The following is a 20,175-nucleotide window of genomic DNA, read 5'->3' as shown; positions in this document are numbered from 1 at the left end:
TCTGCAAAGCTATGGAAAGGATCATCATGGACCTCATAAATAAAGATATTGGGGACCTACAGACACTGGATCCTACCCAGTTTGGCAGATCCTACCTCTTAAACCTGGTCAATTTCTTTGAAACAGTCACCAAGGCCATTGACGAGGGGAAGGTGGTCCACACAGCCTACCTGGACCTCGCAAAAGCCTTCGATACGATACCCCACTCGGGCATTATAGATAAGCTCACCAGCTTAAATATAAACCCCTATGTCACTAGATGAGTTGCAAACTGGCTCAAGGACAGAACCCACATGGTTAGAATTTCTGGAGCCATGTCAGACTCCAAACCAGTTACAAGTGGCATCCCACAAGGCTCAGTCCTGGGACCTCTCTTGTTCGGTATATATTTCTCGGAGGTACAGGCAAACATGGAAGGACTGTGGCTGACCAAGTTCGCAGATGACTGCAAACTGGGCGCCATAATCGACTCTCCAGCTGACACAAGCATCCTCCAAAAGGGCCTCATAGAAACAGACAACTGGTGCCAGAGCCATGGCCTCAAGCTAAACGCCAAAAAGTGTATAGTCATCCCCTTTGGCAAAAACAAAGTGCCCACAAATTACCACATAGGTGGTAATCCATTAAGTACAGAAGAAGTAATTAGGGACCTGGGTACCCAAGTTGATAGCATCTCTCATTTGACAACCACGTGGCCAAAGTGGTTAGAAAAACATTTTATATAGCCCACCTAATCATGAAGAGATTCACATCTAGATCAGGGGAGGTCATCGTGCCTCTTTACTCATCCCCCATCAGGCCCATAATTGAATAAAATGCCCCTTTTGGGATGTATCTTACCAGACACCTGCAGCAACTGGAAAGACCCCAAAAGTACCTCACCAAGAGGATCAAAGGGCTCAAACAGATGCCATATGCTGCCCGGTTAAAGAAACTCCAGCTCTACTCAGTGGCATACCGCCTGCTCAGAGGCGATCTGTGCCTGACGTATAAAGCCATGTCCAACCAGGAATTAATGGACATGCTGCACCTCAGAAAATCCAAATCCCATCGAGCTATGCGCTCGAGAGACTTGAACCTCAGCACTGAAATAAATAGGACATGCTGGAGGGACAGATTCATAACCCAGAGGCTCCCTTCACTCTGGAATAAAATCCCAGTCCAGGTTAGGCAGAGTCCCTCATTGACTCTCTTCAAGAGGAATCTTGATGGGTGGATGGGAGATTGTAAGTTTACCCCGGGTATCACTTCTGTGTCACTGTTAGACAGAGGCACAGTATACTAACCTTGAAAAAGGGCATAGCAAAATTAATTTAAAATGGGTGGCGAAAGCTAAACACACTCTGGCTAGGCTTATAAATGCCCTAGGGCAGATAGCCTGGTATGAACCTATGAACCTATGAATGAGTAGAGGAAAGGTGATATCATTGCAAAACTGTGTCATGTAGCAATCACCCCAAAGAAGTTTTAAACCTACAGCCACACTGCTAACACTGTCAGGTACCTTTTATCAACACTGAGCCACAGCAGCTTTACCATTTTTGCCATCCTAAAATGGGGAGTAGTATTATCTGGCAGTCAGAGGGTTTAGGCTGCAAGCTGTAGTTCTCATGGTCCATGGTTTGATTTCATCAGCTTTCATTTGCCTACTGTGTGATCCTCAGCAAATCACTGAACCAGACAGGTCACCCCAAAAAGGAGCTATCTGGTTAACAAATGAGCATTTTTAGTATTATTATTACTTCTTTGTCTTAAGAGCTTCAACTGCACCTCCATCTATTACTTGCCACAGACTAGATCAGCTAGATGTAATTAATTCTTCCCATTTCATTGCTTGTTTGTTTATTACTGACTTTTCTCTAAATAAAGTGCTATAGTTCTTGTTTTTTTTTTGACTAGTCACAATCTGTTACTGATAGATTTATGTGCAGATACTATCTAAATGAGAATTATGGATGTATTTCTTCTTTATATTAATCTGAAGTGACAGCATCATGGCTGGTATCACACTTGGGCTCAGGCAGCATATTATGTCAGTCTAGTACACTGACCTGTCATTAACTCTGTTCATCCCAGTCTATGAGTTCTACCCCGTGGAAAAGGAAAACTGGCAAACAGTAGTAAAGTTAGGGTGCACAAATGAAAGAGAAAATAAACATGTGAGAAGGCAGAAAATAATAATGTTAGAAGAACAGAACTATTCGATTTTTTTAACATTCAGCTGCGAATAAAGAAAACAAAAACTGATAATAAGAATGTGTGAGAATGACAAATTTACAGTGATGGTTCATGGGTATTATTATAAAGAAGGGCAAAAAAAAAAAAAGAAAACAAGGACATAAATGGCTCAGCACTTGCCCTCTCATCCCTCAAAAAAAAAAAAAAAAAGAAGTATTATGGATAGTTATTACGCTTATTTATTCTTAAATTCTAGGACAATACTGAAAAAAGGGCAAATTCACTGTCCCCTGCTGTTAAACAATAGCTGTTTCAAAATCCAACAATGTTAAGTGTTTCAGATTACCTGAATCACCCAGATATTAATCATCAGATTCTGCAGTCTTCTGGAAGGTGTTTTTCAACCATTCTTTACCAGTTGTTCCTGCCAACATTGTTTGCTGTCACCAGTAGCATCATCATTAAATGGTATAAAGATATGTCTAGTCCTGCTGTATTGTTATTGGGCACATCTCTAGGCACAGTATTCGTTCGGTGATGGCAGATGGAGGTAGCCTTATACAAATATAAATGGAACAGACTGCCAATCTGGTAATGACAAGAGGGTGACAACAGAACTGCTGAGTGAGGTGATGAAATATGTTATTCTGGGCAACAACTTGCACAGGCCACACTACAGTACAGTTATAGCTCTCTATTCTGGCAACACATTGGCTTAATAGTAAAGTAAAAGGTAAAGAGGTGAAACAGCATGTTAATAAGTAGGCAAGATATATTACTTCCTTTTTTAGGTTTCATTTATTTTTAATATCCTGGGAGAAGTCTGCCATTAGCTCTTTAATTGTACTAATTAAAATATTTTTGCTTATTAACATTCTTTTTCACCTTTTTACCTCTCACTTACTGACAGACCATGACTAGGCAGTTGTTTTGTGAGGTGAGTAACGACACTAGGAGTAAAGACATAATGTCACTGCTTACTAGTAATCTCAAATCATTTTACAGGTAATGACATAGGGATCAGATGCTCTAATCTTCAATTTTGTCCCATGCAGGTAAATTTAAACAACATCAATCATAAATCTAAGGTCTGGATTCTTCTTACTACTTAAAAATCTTTATCACTCATTAGCATGTACCTGTAGAACATCTTCTTTTATTAGCTCAAGAATCTGGAACTCAGTTCTATATACAATAAGGTCATTGCCCCCCCCGGCTTAATTTATTAAAGAACCAAAAGCATCACAGAAACATCATGAAAATGCAGTAATGTTATTAGATAAATCATATTGTGGTTAGTGCAACCGATAATCCAATCAGATGAGAATGAGCTGAGAATGCTATCCTGAAGCAAATAGTGCTAAGATGATAAGGTATAATGTTATACCAATCTACTGGTTAAACTACTGTAACCAATAAATGTATTTGTTTTCTTTTCAACTTCACATTTTAACAAGGTCATGGTTAAATAGAATCCCTGTATTCCAATTTGCTTACCCATAGAAAAATATTATATGTAAATAGAAACATATTTTGAAGTACAGTTCCTTGGATCATCCCTGTAGAAGGCCATTGGCTCAGTAGATTTGGCTTGTAAACATATCTGACATAAACATAACAATAACATAATGGGAGATCCAAAGCAGTCCATAAGTATAAATATCAAGTCTGGAAACAAGATCCATGTTATAAAATATATTCCTTTTTCTCCTAGTTGCAAGCAAAGCTGGTAACAATATTTGCAATTCATTCATTCATTCATTCTCAGAGTACACACTTAATCTAATTATGGTCATACGAGAACCAAAACTTATCCAGCACTCACAAGGCAGAGAAACTAATCACCAATCCATTCATTAGGTACAGATACACACATCTACTCACAAACAGCAGGCACATACCCACAGACAAAAGCATCACCAGTTCACCTGCAGCAGGTCATTGAGATATGGGAGGAAACCTGGGCACCTGGCAAGAACTCCCTGGACAGAGGGAAGATATGCAGTTGCTTCATTTTTTTTTTTGTTATTTACTGCATTTTACTAACTGGGATTTTACTGCCTTCCACCCTGAGCTGATCCTCTTCTATCGGAGTAACACAGGGAGAATGACTTCATGTAAAATGCATAATAATTTATAGCTGAAAGCACAAAAAACATTCAGTTATAGTCACAAACACTGAGAAAAATAGAGTTTAAATATACCACAAATTGGTGTAATTTAAGTATATAAAATGTTACCAATTACAAGTAGCTCTTTAGAAATGACATTTTAAAAGCAGTAACACAAGTTATTCTCAGGAAACTACAACTAAGCTCAAAAGAAAAATAATATTAGGATATAATCTAATTTGTAGATAGGTTCATAGATTAGTACTAAGTTAACTGCCCTTGCGAGCCATTTTAAGCCTTGTCAATGATCCCTTGTGAGACTCAAACCCCGCACCTTGTGTTTGTCAGGCAAACACCTTAACCATTAGGCCACCCTCCCAACCCTATTATGTCCCAGGCCAAATTTTCAATTATGTCCCAGGCCAAATGCAAAGACAAAAGAAAGACTGCACCATTTCAAAATCATGGACTTTTAAGACAATAGTATATACATTTGACATAAAAAAATGTTTATAACAATAAAAAGAAATAAACATTATAGAATGTGAAATAAAATCAGGTATATATACACATTAAACATGGGACATACTTAGAACAAAATGTCACAACAATTCAAGCCCTAGGAAGTTACCTAGTCAGAATTAAGAAATGCACAAATGTATTCCACAGACAGCTGTAAAAGGGAGAGAATGCTAGGAAAAAAGGATGCACATGCTCTGCCATACCAACTCTCATTGAACCAAACTCCACAGCACTGCACATACTTTCTCCTCTCAGGCACCTACTCTTTGGCAAGCTTTCCCCATGAACATAAAAGGAATCTACACATCTCAAATTCAGAATGTCACTCAAAAAGCACTTCTTCATCCAAGCCAAATGCTCCTGCTTCAATACAGGACATAGCACCTAACCTGTTTCCTTTCCGAGTCTCTTTTTCTCTCTCAAGATTTACTGAGGCTTGACCCACTTCAGAAACTAATGTATACATTTTACATTACACTCTGCTTGATTGTACATTGTACTGTGCTTGTTCACTTGCATGTGTATATTCATTTTGTTCTATGCATTTACTCTAACTGCTCTGTTACTGTTTACATTTCTGTATTTTTTTGTTTTTGAAATGTTTTGCATTTAACCCAGGCTGACCCTGAAATTGGTCAGTATTGATTAATGCACTTCCCTGGTAAACAATACAAGTACATAAATAAATAAATTAATAAATCAGGCATTAGCATTTGTTCAGTCTGTGTCATAACTTACAAACAACTCAACAAAGCAGCTATAAAATGGCAGAAAGTTAAGGGTTACTGTAAGTATTAATTTCAGTATGGTATATCAGTTGAGGACTAAAGATGGACAACAGTTTCAAAAAAGCATGTGTAAAGGGCACTTAGAAAAAAACATCTAGTTAATACAGAATGTCTGTAGATGACCAGATAAAAAGAAGGGTTAGTGGCATTAATTTGCTACAGTATTCATTTCAGAGAAAACTGAAACTCGTTTAACTTTCATCTTTATATTATTTCAGGAAAGAGAACGAATGAACAGATTTCATCAGTTTTTGATAGAGGATTTAAAAAATAATCAGATGCAAGAGAAGACCTTCGTACTGAAAACCCAAAGAAGTGATGCCAAAACACGTTTGGCCATGTTTAAAGAGAGCCTTAAAATCCAGGCAGTCTGTCCATCAGAACACAGAGAGCACATCAGACAGGTAACATGAAGAAACATTTTCAGAAGGGCAAGCTCAATCCTCTCTAAATTATTTATGCACGTGTTAGTAAGCATTTACTTCAGTATATGAAGTTGTGTGTGTATTAAAGCTGTATAAGTTGAGTAGTTTGGAACTGGGGATTTTGGAATATGCTGGAAGCCTTACTTCATCTATAGCACATATGCGAACCATGATTCATATTTATGCATTTAGCCTGCATGCAAGTTAATATTTACAGTATTTGGAATGGACCACATGCACATGTTATGTGAGGTGATCAGTCATAATCACTGGCAAATTCTTCAAAGTCTATTTAGTTTGAAACAAATGACACAGTGGAACGGCACTGTTTTTTCTTATAACTTTCTCTGAGGTTTGGTAACATGCAGTTAGTTATATTAGACGGGATGCAAGGGGCCTCCTGCTGCATTAAACAATAAGAGTAATAGCCCCCCCAAAAACTCGGTGAAGTTCTGCTTGTTTACCAGTTCCAATCAAAAGCTTTGAGGAACTGTTATATATAGATGCTATATGTAATGTGGCCATTCAGGGTGTGTATATAACAGTGCTGATATACATATTAGTGGCGTTTGGATTGCCACGAGACAGAATGTGTGTGCATGCATGTGCCTGTGCATGTGCGCGCGCGTGTGTGTGTGTGTGTGTGTGTGTGTGTGTGTGTGTGTGTGTGCATTTTGTGCTGTCTATTGCATGCCACTATGCACAGTATAGCAGATCCCCTTGAACATATGTCAGAAGGTTTACCTACACACTGGATTATTAATATTGTTAAATGTGTTTATGTTATACAGTTTGGGGAACTAACATCACCGATCTTCATGGACCCATTATGGTGGTTCACATACATACTGAAGATACTGTAGTACAACAGTAGTAGAAATGGATACCACTAGCTGGAACCAAGTCTTCAACTTGAGTAATCCTATAGAAACGTTATTTATGTTTAATAAGCTTCTTCTACTGAAGCATGGCAGATTGTTGTGAATTTCATCCAGAAGGATCAAAGGGATGAAATGCCTATGACTTAATCCTTCTATTAGAAATATCTTTTTGGAGAGAGATGAAGGTTGGTGATTATTTAAACAAGATCCAGATAACTTCCCTAGACACCAAAAATTCTTAGACCTAAGAAGTAACAGCAGGACAGCCATGAATGTGGCTAAAGGAGCTTATCTTGGGTCCAAAGATAGCTCTGCAGCACAGAGGGATAAAATGTTGGCTACTGCCCAACCAACTAGAACTTTATTGGCTTAAATATCTATTGGAACTGGTTTGGAAATGAGGGATATGGGGAAAAATCCAATGTCAAAATCTGTCAGAGGAGGAATAGCAATGAAAGGATGGCTAGGTGCATTTGGTCACTAAGATGTGAATATGGTAGCCATCACTGTGGATGCAGGTGAGCATAAACTTGCATGGAAGAGGGCAGAGTGGCTTGTGCCCTTCCCAAGAGAGAGATTAGGTCTTATTCCATATACCTTCATTATCAGGCTGTTGGCAGGGGTACATAAATTCTTCATGGATGTCTGAATGCTGATTCTCATCATCATGTTGTGTCCAAAGTAAGGGTGCTTCATGATCATTCAAAAATGTTTTGCAAAGCATTTAAAAATCTTGCTGGAAACTAACCATAAACTAAAAAAAAAATGCAGCTACTGGATCCAAATTTACTTTAAAATTTTAAGAATCTTATTACTCAGGCCCCAAACACTCTAGCAGGCCTTCCATTGATCTGTTCCCTAATGCTACTAGATTACATGAGGTACTCAGTGCTCCCTGTTTTTATTTCTTGTCAATTATTCACCAGAAAGTACTTGCTGTCCAAATGCACTATACTGTAAGCACTCCATATCTCACTGTGAAGGGTAGTATGAACTGCTCTGGCCAAGCCACTTACTCATACTTGCAACTCCTGTCTTAGAATGGGCACTGTCCCTTACAGTTGTAAGCAGGCACTAATCATTCTACTTCAGAAAATAAATAATAAAAAGCACTATCAGGAATTACTTGCTTTTTCGCCAATAACTAATTTATGGACTCGACTCCAGGAAAAGCCCTGAAAACATAAATGCAGTAATTTCCTTATGGAGCAGAAATGAATGTCCACAGCACATAGGTGTGTCCAAGCATATCTCTTGTCTCTGAATTCATTTGTAAGAAGATGTCCAGGTTTCCAGAGGTATAATCCACATTGATTCTTCTCACTGAAGCACACTCCAGTACCCACAATCCCTCCCTCCATGAGAGGACAACGTCTCTCTGGATTGGTAAGGTTATAGCCTGCTTTTTATCTGCCACTTAATTACATAGTTGGTTCTATTAACTGAACCATGCAGAAATTCTCTCTGCCTAATATCCAATGGTACCTGACTATTTAAAGTAAGAGTTCTATTTACAGCCTTGTACACAATATTTAAAGCTTTTTTCCAGTTACAACATTTGTGCACAGTATTTATATAATTTTGAAGCACCATTCTGGTGAGAGCCACTAAACTATATTGCAATGTCCTTCCAGTTTTAAACATATATACAACTTCCCATGGAGATGCCTTGCCCCAACACCCCTTTACTTAAATATACAAACTCTGTTGCACAGCCATGAAGACAAGAGAAAAAGTCCACACCCAGTGAAACAGAAACCACACCAGCAGTGGTTATCTATAGATAACACCTGTGGCTTGTATGACAGTGTCCCAGATATTAAGCATTTACATAAGTTTTTTTTCATAGTTTTATTATACAACTTCTACAGTCTTATGTAAGTTGTGATTCAACAAAATGAGTCTTCAATGAAATAAATTTTCAAATTTTTTTTCACTATTTTGTGATTTAGTCGAATGCCATTCAGCCATGTGCACGCATTTTGTATATGTAAACTAACAGACTATAGTTTCTTGAGCTTTGAACATATTATCTCCAGGGTAGAGTTATATGTCAGTGCTTCGACCAAGCCAATATAACCCAAAAGCCTCTCCTGTTCGTCCCTCACTCCTTCTAACCACCTATCAGTATTTATATAAAGGAATGCATAACAGCAACCGGTTTTCTGCCATAGTCCCTTACAAATTAACTCTCATATGTAGACACATTTATATGTATAATTCCCATCATTCAAATTAGGAATAAGCCATATTGTTCTTGCTTAATATGCATCTCCTCAGAAACATGCAATCATTATCTTGCAAATATGGAGATATTTATGGTTAAGTACATGTGGATCCTCTCTTACTAGTAGCTATTATTACCTCTGCATCTCTCATACATCTGTTGTATAACCCATCAGTCATCTTATGCATATCCTATCAGCTTGGGGAGAAGAGGGGCAAATATCATGTTATATGTAACATGAATGCCTACTGTAATGAAAGTACCTCATGCTTAATTGTACTTTCAGACATGCATCAGTATGCTCACTGATAGGAAAAACTAAACAGTACAGCTACAAGTTTCAGGCAGAGGAGGAACTACATATAAATATGCACAGCTTTTATTGCTTAGACCAATATTCCTCACAAAACAGTGATGCCAAATCTATCTGTACCCTTACAGCATACATCAATTGGTGTAGCTGAATACTTTAGATCACACAGCTACTGCAGAAATGTCTACAAATTAAATATTTAGGAGAAAAACAGCTGTTGTTGTCACTCTAGAGCTTACCTGAACAACCCAGTGTTGTTTTGTGATTTATAGTACAACTGCTTAATAGAAGATTTATTTTGATTTTATATATAATTTTTACCTTTGATTTTCACAGTTTGTTGGAAGATAGGGATAGATTTTAGAAAGGCATACTCTAGGCCTTCCAAGTAGCCTAGGAAGTTGTATTTTCATACAGACTGTAGAGAAGACATCATAGAGCTTATCTGAAATGATCCACTGTTGTTTTGTGATTTAGTAAGCAAATGCTTAGTAAGAGAACATTTATTTTGATCTATATTTTATTTTTATCTCTGGTTTTCACTGTTGCAAGAAAGGCTGGTAAACTCTAACCCTCCAAGGGACATAGTCAGCTATAAATCCATACAGACTAAAGACAGGATACCCCAGAGCTTATGTGAAACCATCCAGTACCATTTTATTTATTGTGCTATTTTATTTATTGTGCAATTGCTTGGAAGAAGATTTATTTTAATTTATATTTTAGTTTTTACTTCTGATTTTTACTGTTCATTGAAAGAAAGGGATAGACTGCAGACAGACAAAACTACCTAGACCTCTTAAGGGGGGCTAGTCAACTAATAATGCATAGTGTTAAGCACCATTCAAAAGTTAACTTAAATCAAAAATTAAAGTTTGAACAGACACTATCTGATGATAAATATACAGCTGTCCAACTTCTTTGCTTAACTAAAAGTCCTAGTCACAGTAATTAGAATCTAGTCAAAATCACTCTAATTCAAAACAGTTAAGAAGCATCTAAATCTGTCTCCATCAGGCAAATCCAAACTCTTGAGAATTAACATTCTTCACATCAAGAAAAGCAATATTCCAAACAGGCCATATAAAACAGACAGAGATAGCTCGAAAAGAAAAGAACTCTGCTAAACAAATGACATCTTTACATTTTAAATCTGCTATTTTAAGATTTTGTGCCCAATAAATGGAAGTGTTTCTTCTTTTTTTTACATTGACTTACTTCCTAACCCTGAAACAGTGAATTTTTAGTTTACGTGGTTCAGCAAATCAGCAAAAATGAGACACAGCTTGATTTTTGTCTATCTTACTGAATATAATATGAGAAGTGATAATTACTGTGTTCCCTCTGATCATAAAATAATCTAAGCTTAGTCATACAGAGCAGTAATCTATGCTGAACATGTATCTAGGATAGCTCTGGCACTCGATATGATTGTTCCAGTCCAGGATTTATCACAACAATTATAAAATCAGGAAATTCATTTCAACTGCAACAATCTAAACCTTTGATCAAAATTACTGATGTCAGAATCTGAAGAAAACTACACACAAAAAGTTAAAAAATGTCTCATTTTGAACAGCATGGGAAATGGTAAGTTTATTCGTGTAATGACAGGGAACACTGTGGAACTGTCCTTGAAATATCGAGTTAATGTGTGAGTATGTTTTGTGTTTATATGGGAGGTAATAATAAGCTGAAAAAAATAGATAGCATTCTCAGTCCAAAGCAACTGAGGTTCCCACACTTTGGTATATTGTATTCAAAGAAAAAAAAATCCAGAATAATAAAATGAGTGGTAGTAGTGCAAGAAAAAAAGCAAAGATAGCAAACGTTTGATTAAAGAAATACAAACAGAATGAGGAAAATAAAGGTGAGGTATGAAGTTGAAAAAAAGAAGTAAAGCAAAACACAGGAAAAGAGAAAGATGAAGTGAATTAGACAGCTGTAGTGTGATCACATACATAATTAATCATTACCATCAAACAAGGGTTGGTCTAGAAGAACACGAGAAACTATATTTCTGAGCGGATGAAAAGAGTTAAGACAACTCTTTGTTTTTCATTGCGGTCTTAGCCAATTTCATTATTGTTTATAGCACATACCTATAAACAGTAGGGCAATTATAGCTTGGAATTTAAGCCACTTCATAACTGCACAAATTTTATGATATATATTTCTATAAATTAGTGTTTGAGAATTCCTTAAATCTAAATATCATAATATATTCAGATTTTGCTTGGTAATGTGTGTAAACATGACTGTTGATTTTACAGTGGTACTTCAGGTACTTTACAGGTATGAATATTATGGTATAGATATATAAAATTCAGGGTAATTTTCAAAGAAATTACTATCATGGCATATATGATCGTAGGAGATTACTAGACTATCAACCGGATCATTTTAAGCCTAGCCGTTTCATCCCAATGTAATACAATAGAGATGCTAGTCACTCCCCAAGATTGCATTAAGTGATGACTGCCCATGTCCAGGAGAGTTGTGGGCTCTATCTTCATTGCATTCCAGCGTATTGTAAGATTTTTGTAACACATTTTCAAGGATCCAAAAAGGTATTTTTTTGCATGCTGTCCCTAAATGATAGGATAGAGCGCACTGAAATTTTGCAATTCTTTATGTGCAGAAATTACTGTTACATTATGAATGTAACAGAAATGTATTGTGCATGTTATAGATCTAGCTAAAAGTGTATCAGATTGTGTTTCAATATATTATATCTTGGTTTTGCTTACAAATGTAGTTCTGTATCTTGACTGTCTTTCCTTTCTGTCCAGTTTCAACAGCAAGAAGAAAAGCGGCAAAAAAATGAACTTTGTCAGCAGCAGCAGAAACATGAAATCCAACTTCAAGAGCTGCAGCTTCAGATTGAAGAAAACACAGCTGAGCTACAGCAATTGCAGGTATATAGCTTCACACTCACACTACTGACCTTTGGTTACACCTACAAAGCCACATTGTGACACAGCTAACTATAATTACAGGTATATCGCCTCAGTGTAACAAGACTGAGTTACAATATTTACAGGTAAATTGTTATAACTCATCTGAACTGGAGCACATGCAGGTGTATGTCAAGTAATCTGACAAAGCTGAATTACAGGTATATAGCTCCACAGGTACTATACTCGTTTTTAATTACTTCTACAAGGTCCCACTGCAACCCGGTGTTACAGATGTTGAGATGATGAAATCAGCAAACAAAGAAGAGTAGTATTGCTGGCACTGAATTTATCCTCAAGTCTTGGGGGGTACATTCATGAGGTGGACCCTGTTTGCACAAAATCTCACCACCAACGACACTGACATTGCTGGATAGAAGACATTCAAACAGATTAACAGATAAATTAGAGGAAAGAAATATACTTGCACAAGAAAAGCTGTCAAAAGCTTCAAATGCAAATTTGTATTCATTAATACAACAGATTCATGAAAAATATTATATAGACCAGGAAACCTTGAAAGGTTTGAAAAGCAAGCAACTGAGAAGTGTGAAAATATAAAGGATAATATGTAGAAGTTTTTGAAAGGTATGAAAAAGAAACATGGACATGGGAAATAAACAGAGATATGATATTGTGTGATATTTATGTAAAGGAAAAAGCCAAACTCATCATCATCTTCTTTCGGCTGCTCCCGTTAGGGGTCGCCACAGTGGATCATCTGTTTCCATTTCTTCCTGTCCTCTGCATCTTGCTCTGTCACACCAACTACCTGCATGTGCTCTCTCACCACATCCATAAACCTTATTTAGGCCTTTGTTTCCTGTTACCTGGTAGCTTCATCCTTAGCATCTTTTTCCCAATATACTCAGAATGCCTCCTCATCAGATGTCCAAACCAACGTAATCTTGCTTCTTTGGCTTTGTCTCCAAACCTTCCAACCTGGGCTGACCCTCTAATATACTTATTCCTAATCCTGTCCACCCATGTCACACCTCGTGCAAATCTTAACATCTTTAACTCTGCCACATCCAGCTCAAACTCTTGTCTTTTTGTCAATGCCACTGTCTCCAACCCATATAACATAGCTGGTCTCACTACTCTCTTGTAGACCTTCCCTTTCACTCTTACTGGTACTTGTCTGTCACAAATCACACCTGACAGTCTTCTCCATCCACTCCATCCTCCATGTACTCCCTTATTCACCTCTCTTCCACACTCACCATTACTCTGAACTATTGACCCCAAGTATTTAAACTCATCCACCTTTGCCACCTCTACTCCTTGCATCCTCACCATTCCTCTATCCTCCCTCTCATTCACACACATATATTCTGTCATAGTCCTGCTGACCTTCATTCCTCTTCTCTATAGAGCATATCTCCATCTCTTCAGGGTCTCCTCCACCTGTTTCCCTACTCTCACTACAGATCATAATGTCATCTGCAAACATCATAGTCCATGGGGACTCCTGTCTGATCTCATCTGTCAACCTGTCCATCACTATTGCAAATAAGAAAAGGCTCAGCACTGATCCTTGATGTAATCCCATCTCCACCTTAAACGCATCCATCACTCCCACTGCAGACCTCACCACTGTCACACTATCCTCGTACATATCCTGTACCACTCTTACATACTTCTCTGACAATCCCAACTTCCTCATACAATACCACAACCCCTCTGTAGGCACCTTGTCATATGCTTTCTCTAAGTCTACAAAAACACAATGCAACTCCTTCTGACCTTCTCTGTACTTCTTTATCAATACTCTCAGAGCAAACATCACATCTCTAGTGCTCTTTCCTGGCATAAAACCATACTGCTGATCACTAATCATCACGTCCCTTCTTAACCTAGCTTCCACTACTCTTTCCCATAACTTCATGCTGTGACTGATCAATTTAATCCCTCTGCAGTTACTACAGCTCTGCACATCACCCTTATTCTTAAAAATCGGTACCAAAACACTTTTTCTCCATTCCTCAGGCATCCTCTCACTTTCTAAGATTTCATTAAACAATATGGTTAAAAACTCCACTGCCATTTCACCTAAACACCTCCATGCTTCCACAGGTATTTCATCTGGTTCAACAGCCTTTCCATTCTTCATCTTCTTCATAGCTATCCTTACTTCCTCCTTGCTAATCCATTGTACTTCATGATTCACTATCCCTACATCATCCAACCTTCTCTCCCCCTCATTCTCTTCATTCATCAACCCCTCAAAGTACTCTTTCCATCTCCTCAACACTCTCTCCTCACTTGTGAGTATTTTTCCCTCGTTACCCTTTATCACCTTTACCTGCTGCACATCTTTTCTAGCTTGGTCCCTCTGTCTAGCCAATCGGTACAGGTCCTTTTCTTCCGCCAAACTAATCAATAAAAAAAAAAAAATAGCTCCAAAGATATTTCAAGACGAATACAGGCAAAGGCACCCAGATATGGAAATTTTCACAATATATAAAATAAAATCACAAAGGGAGAAGGCAGAACAGAAGATAAGCAAACCAGAAGTTAAAAAAATAGAAACTGAAGTTATGGGATACTTGCAAAGTGAAGGATTTAGTGTAGAAAACCTAACACAGGTTATATCACAGCATGATGGAACGAGTACCCAAAGTATGGAGAAACAAGTGAAGTGGGAGACATTTGAAGAAGAAATATGGACACGGGAAAGAAAAAGAGATTTAATCCAGTGCAATATTTATGCAAAGTGGAAAACAAAACTAATCAATATGGAAAAAAGAAGCAAGACCGAGGATATTTGAAAAGAAATAGGGGCAAAGCCATCTAGAAATGGAAAAATAAGAAAACAAAGGGGAAAAGCAGAAAAGAGTAATGGAGAAGTTAAAGAAACAGAAACTGAAGATATGGATCACCTACAAAGTGAGGGATTTAGTGTTGAAAATACAGCTCTAGTAACATCACAGCATGATGGAATAGTGGGTCCACAAATTAAAGAGAAACAAGTGGAATGGGAAACATCTGATCAGTTGCCACATGAATATACTCTGGAACCTTCAGTAGGAAACCAGTAAAAAAGTTCAGTTGGAGTTGCACAGCAAGGGAAGGAACAGGAAATAGTGACAATTCTGACACTATCAATGTTGAAGAGTGATAGGCCAGTGAGTTTCTGTGTTAAAGAGCAATGGATAGCACAGGATGCAGCTGAAGAGAATATGTCACAGAAGGATGTTCTGGAACATTCTGTAGAATGCTCGCAGGAAAAGGAGAATAAAGAATGTCCCCTCAGTTTAGAATAAAAGGCTCTAAGGGAGTTGCTTGATTTAATAGAGATGAATAGACATATTAAGATTAATGAAATAAACAGATTACAGAAAGTCAATAAGACCCAAAATGTTAGAAGTCTGATAAAAATAAATTAATAAAGTAATCAAGTTTATTAACAGAAATCCATGCGATATAACACATGTAAATAGAATATATTACTGTACAGCAAAATTAATAACAGATAAAGTCTTACTACAAAAATACTGGGAAAGGAAGGAAAAAAATCAAATGCCATCATGAGATTATTGAAATTTGGTTGGGAGAGTGGCTTGATGGCTAAGGTGTTTGCCTTACAAACACAAGGTGCAGGGTTTGAGTCTCACAAGGGATAATTGGCTAAGTTTAAAATGGCTCGCAAGGGCAGTTAGCTTAGTACTAAAACTATAAACTATAAGAAAAACTATAAAGCAATTAAGACAAGAAATGTCACTGTTAGAAGAGTACAGAAGAGGGAACAGATCAACAAAAATAGATGTGATAAAAGCAATCCACAGTATTAGAACAGACCAGGATCTATTATACACCATTAAAAATAATATACTAAATATATCAGCACAGGCAGAAAAACTTAGAAGAGATGCAGATACATATAAAGGAAAAGTACAAATTAAGCAATTTATTGAAGACCCAAAAAAAGTTTTATAGAAAATTGGGAAACAAAGCAAAAGGAATAGAAATACTGACAAAAAAGAAGAAATAAACACATTTTGGTGAACTATCTATGAAGACCTTGTGGAACATAACAAAGATACTGAATGGATAGAAGTAAAAGAAACAGTAAGAAGTAACAAGTTATGAAATGGGATGAAGTAACAGCCAGAGAAATTGAAACAAAATTAAGCAAAGCTCCTAAATGGAAAACCCCAGGCCCAGATGCAGTACCTAACTTCTGGCTAAAAGTATTAACATCATTACACGAAGATTTAACCCTAAGTAAGAACTACTTATATGCACACCCTAGACACACACCATCCTGGTTAACAACAGAAAAAAAACAATACTCCTCCTTAAGAGTGAACCTGCAAGGTATCCTAAAAACTGTAGACCAATAACTTGCCTTGCAATGCTGTATAAACTGTATACTGGAACTGACGCTGATAGAGTTTATAGTCTTTTAGAAGAAAACTCAATCATGGCAATAGAACAAAAGGGGTAACAAAAGAAGGTCACATGGAACAAAGGCCCATTTGTTGTTAAATAAAATCATAATGGAGAACTGTTAAAAAGAGAAGGTCACATGGAACAAAGGATCATTTGTTGTTAAATAAAGTCATAATGGAAAACTGTTAAAAAGAGAAGACTTTAAGTATGGCATGGATAGATTACAAAAAAGCATGTGACAGCATCCCACATTCATGGATAAAGGAGTCCTTACAGATGTATACGATACACTCTACATTGATCAATTGCATTACAGCGACAATAAAACAGTTGCAAACCACTTTGCAGCTAAGTCATGATAAAGGCCAAATTATTATCCCACGGATAAAAATCCAAAGGTGGATATTCCAGGGTAACTCTGTCATCGCTGCTCTTTTGTCTTGCTTTTAACCCGTTAAGTTGTTTATTTAACATGTTAGGTATTTTTGTGGATGATTTAAAACTGATAGTTCTTCAGATGAGGAGCCAAAAGCAGAACTGGAAGTGGTCAAAATTTCTCAGATGATATAAGAATGTCATTGGCTTGGACAAATGTGCAAAAGCAACATTTAAAGCAGGAATGATGCATCACCAAGAAAATATCAATCTGGGACAGGAATATGATATACAGAAACTTGAGCAGGAGGGAGTATACAAATATTAGAGAACTGATGAAGGATCAACAATAAAATATGAAGAAATGTGAACGATACTCAGTACAGAATATTTTAGAGAAGAAAATTAATAATGAAAACAGCACTAACATCGAGGAGCAAAGTCCAATCTATAAACCAATTTGATCTTCCTGTTCTAAATTACAGTTTTGGGGGCAACTGACTGACCCCAAAAGGTATTGAATTAGTTGGGCAGGAAAACAAGTAAAATGCTTCATGCTTATCAAATGATATTTAAAAATAAGTATATACCAAGATTGTATATATTCCCTGTTCTGAAGTTGATATGGGCCTCCTTGAAATTGATTACATGTATATATCTGCAATCATAGAACTGCATACATATCTGTTGACCTCATCAGATCCAAACATAGTCAAAGTTTTGAATCATGAAGAGAACAAATCTAAGATGACTCCCCTGCTTAGTTTAACAGAAGCATATCTGTGTCAAACGGGAATGGAAACCATAGCAGAAGTAGACAAAAAGTCAGGCAGCAACTGAATGTGCCAAAAAATAAAAGAAAAAATATAAGGAGAAGAATTAGATGAGATGGTAAGAAATGTGGAAAAGGCATAAATATTGTTGCAAGTACAGAAAACCCCTGGAATAACCTCGTGTTGATCAGGATCTGACACAGAAATGGTCAAGGAGATGTGAATTTAAACTAAAAGATAAAAGATTAATATTAGCGGCCCAGGAGAGTGGACTAGATACACATTGGTTTACAAAGTCCATTGAACATGTGGAAGGAATAGACAAATGCAGGTTCTGTAAAACAGAATTGCTAACAGTCGCAAATCTTATTGCTGGGTTTGATACACTAATGGCAGATGGCCTGTATACTGAAAGGCAGAATAATGTGGCGGGATTGTGCAAACATTACAATACTGAAGTAGCTGAGAAGTATTGGAAACATGAGACACAAAGCATTAAAGAGAATGATGAAATTTATATTACATGGGATCACCCATTACCAACAGTTCAAAAAATAAATGTGAAATAGAGTAGTCCATAAAAAGAAGACAAAGGTAGTAGCATCAATTGTTGAAATTGCTACACCCAGTGATTACAGTGTCTTACATACAGAGATAGACAAAGTCATAAAATACCAGAATTTGTAAGCAGAAATGAGGGCAATGTGGAAGAAGGATACCTAGACAGTTCCAAAAGTAGCAGGAGCAATGGGTCTCATAAAAAGAATTTACAGTTGTATGTAGATATACTACAGATATATTACCAATACATGTAACTCCATATGAATTACAGAAGAAGCCAGTTCTGGGCACATTGTGGGTGCTCTGAAAAACACTTTTAGCTAACATCAAAGATTGAAACAATACTAATTTCATGAACTTAAATCATACCTTGACTTAGGAATGGGGTCCGTTCCCATCATGGTATTAGAAACCCAAAAGACTTGGAGAAATTAAACCACTAGATAAAAAGGATGTATCATAACCTGGGTGCAGGTCCATCCTGGTTATATACTGGAATTATAAAAGCTATGTATTTCCAATACCAATACTACTGAAATGAAGTGTAGCATAAACCCTTAAAAATGCAGAAAGCTTTGCTGAAAACAAACATAATTTCAGTGAAATAAAAACATGTTTCTGCCCTTCCAAACTTAATATAATCACACACAGACACATCACAACATAATGTGCTAGCTACGTAAATGCATTTATCCCCAGGCCACTAGCTGCATATGTACATTTATCCCCAGAATATCAGCTGCATAAGTGCATTTATCCCCAGACCCAGGAGTCTGCCAGCATGACCTCACATCACTAGACAGCATCTTCCTGTAACTCAAGAAATTGCACAGATTTGTCAATATTTTATAATCAAGTAATATGAGTGCATACTTACCTGTGTTATATCAGCTGAAAACAGTGGAATCCCTGGTCCTTTACTGACCCACTAAAAAGGGTACTCTCATAGCTCAACTGCTATGGTAGGAATATATAATATATAATTATATCAAGAACCCTTCTCCTTGGATTCTAGACTGGGCTGAATCCAAAGCAGTACCCAGTGGATGTCAGGAGGCAGAAAACTGCACAGATCTCAAAAAGCAGAGTTCTGAAGTACTGGCTTCCCAAACGCAGATTGTCTACCTGAGTCATGGTTGAGAAAATAATGCTTTACGAAGATGTACACCAAAGATCAAGTAGTCATATCATGGATATCTGCAGTGGTAAAGATTCTTAAAGCAAAATCTGGAGGCAGATACTCTTCTGGTGAGGTAAACTTGAATATCCCATTCACCAGTGGGCAGTTAGCTGCCCAATGGCACAAATAATGCAACTAACAATCTGCTAGGAAAGTGTTTACTTAGCAAACATACTCCCTCCCCTTCCTGTCACATGGTAGACAACAAAGAACTTGCCTGTCTTCCTAAGTCATAAACTCAGTTCAGATTACACCTTAGCTGCTGATTCAAATTTAGGATATGAAGCACTCTCTCACCTGGTTTCTGCTATTATAAGGAAATCAGAGTGGTTAATGAACTGGTCCTGGGACAACTCCAGTATCACCATCAGAAGGAAATGTGGTTTCATCCTGAGGAGCACTTTATTTTTGTGAAAGACCACATATGATTTCCTATGCATATAAGTAGAAGTGATGGCCATCAGGAAAATTATTTCCAAGATGCAGAAT

General features: G+C 37.1%; 1 protein-coding gene across 2 annotated transcripts in view; it reads left to right on the top strand.

Annotated features, from left to right (window-relative positions):
• LOC122811999 (serine/threonine-protein kinase 10-like) overlaps positions 1-20,175 on the top strand; it is a 504,844-nt gene that overhangs the window by 426,741 nt on the left and 57,928 nt on the right. For both annotated transcript variants that reach the window (XM_044084213.1, XM_044084214.1), the window contains exons 16-17: positions 5,818-6,003; positions 12,238-12,363. In XM_044084213.1, the coding sequence (XP_043940148.1) occupies positions 5,818-6,003; positions 12,238-12,363 (312 nt within the window). The remainder of the gene's footprint in view (positions 1-5,817; positions 6,004-12,237; positions 12,364-20,175) is intronic.

This window comes from Protopterus annectens, chromosome 9.part0 (genome assembly GCF_019279795.1).
Source record: "Protopterus annectens isolate FY-2018-M chromosome 9.part0, PAN1.0, whole genome shotgun sequence".
NCBI lineage: Eukaryota > Metazoa > Chordata > Ceratodontiformes > Protopteridae > Protopterus > Protopterus annectens.
Note: the sequence above shows the minus strand (reverse complement) of the source record. Positions and strands in the feature narration are given on the sequence as shown.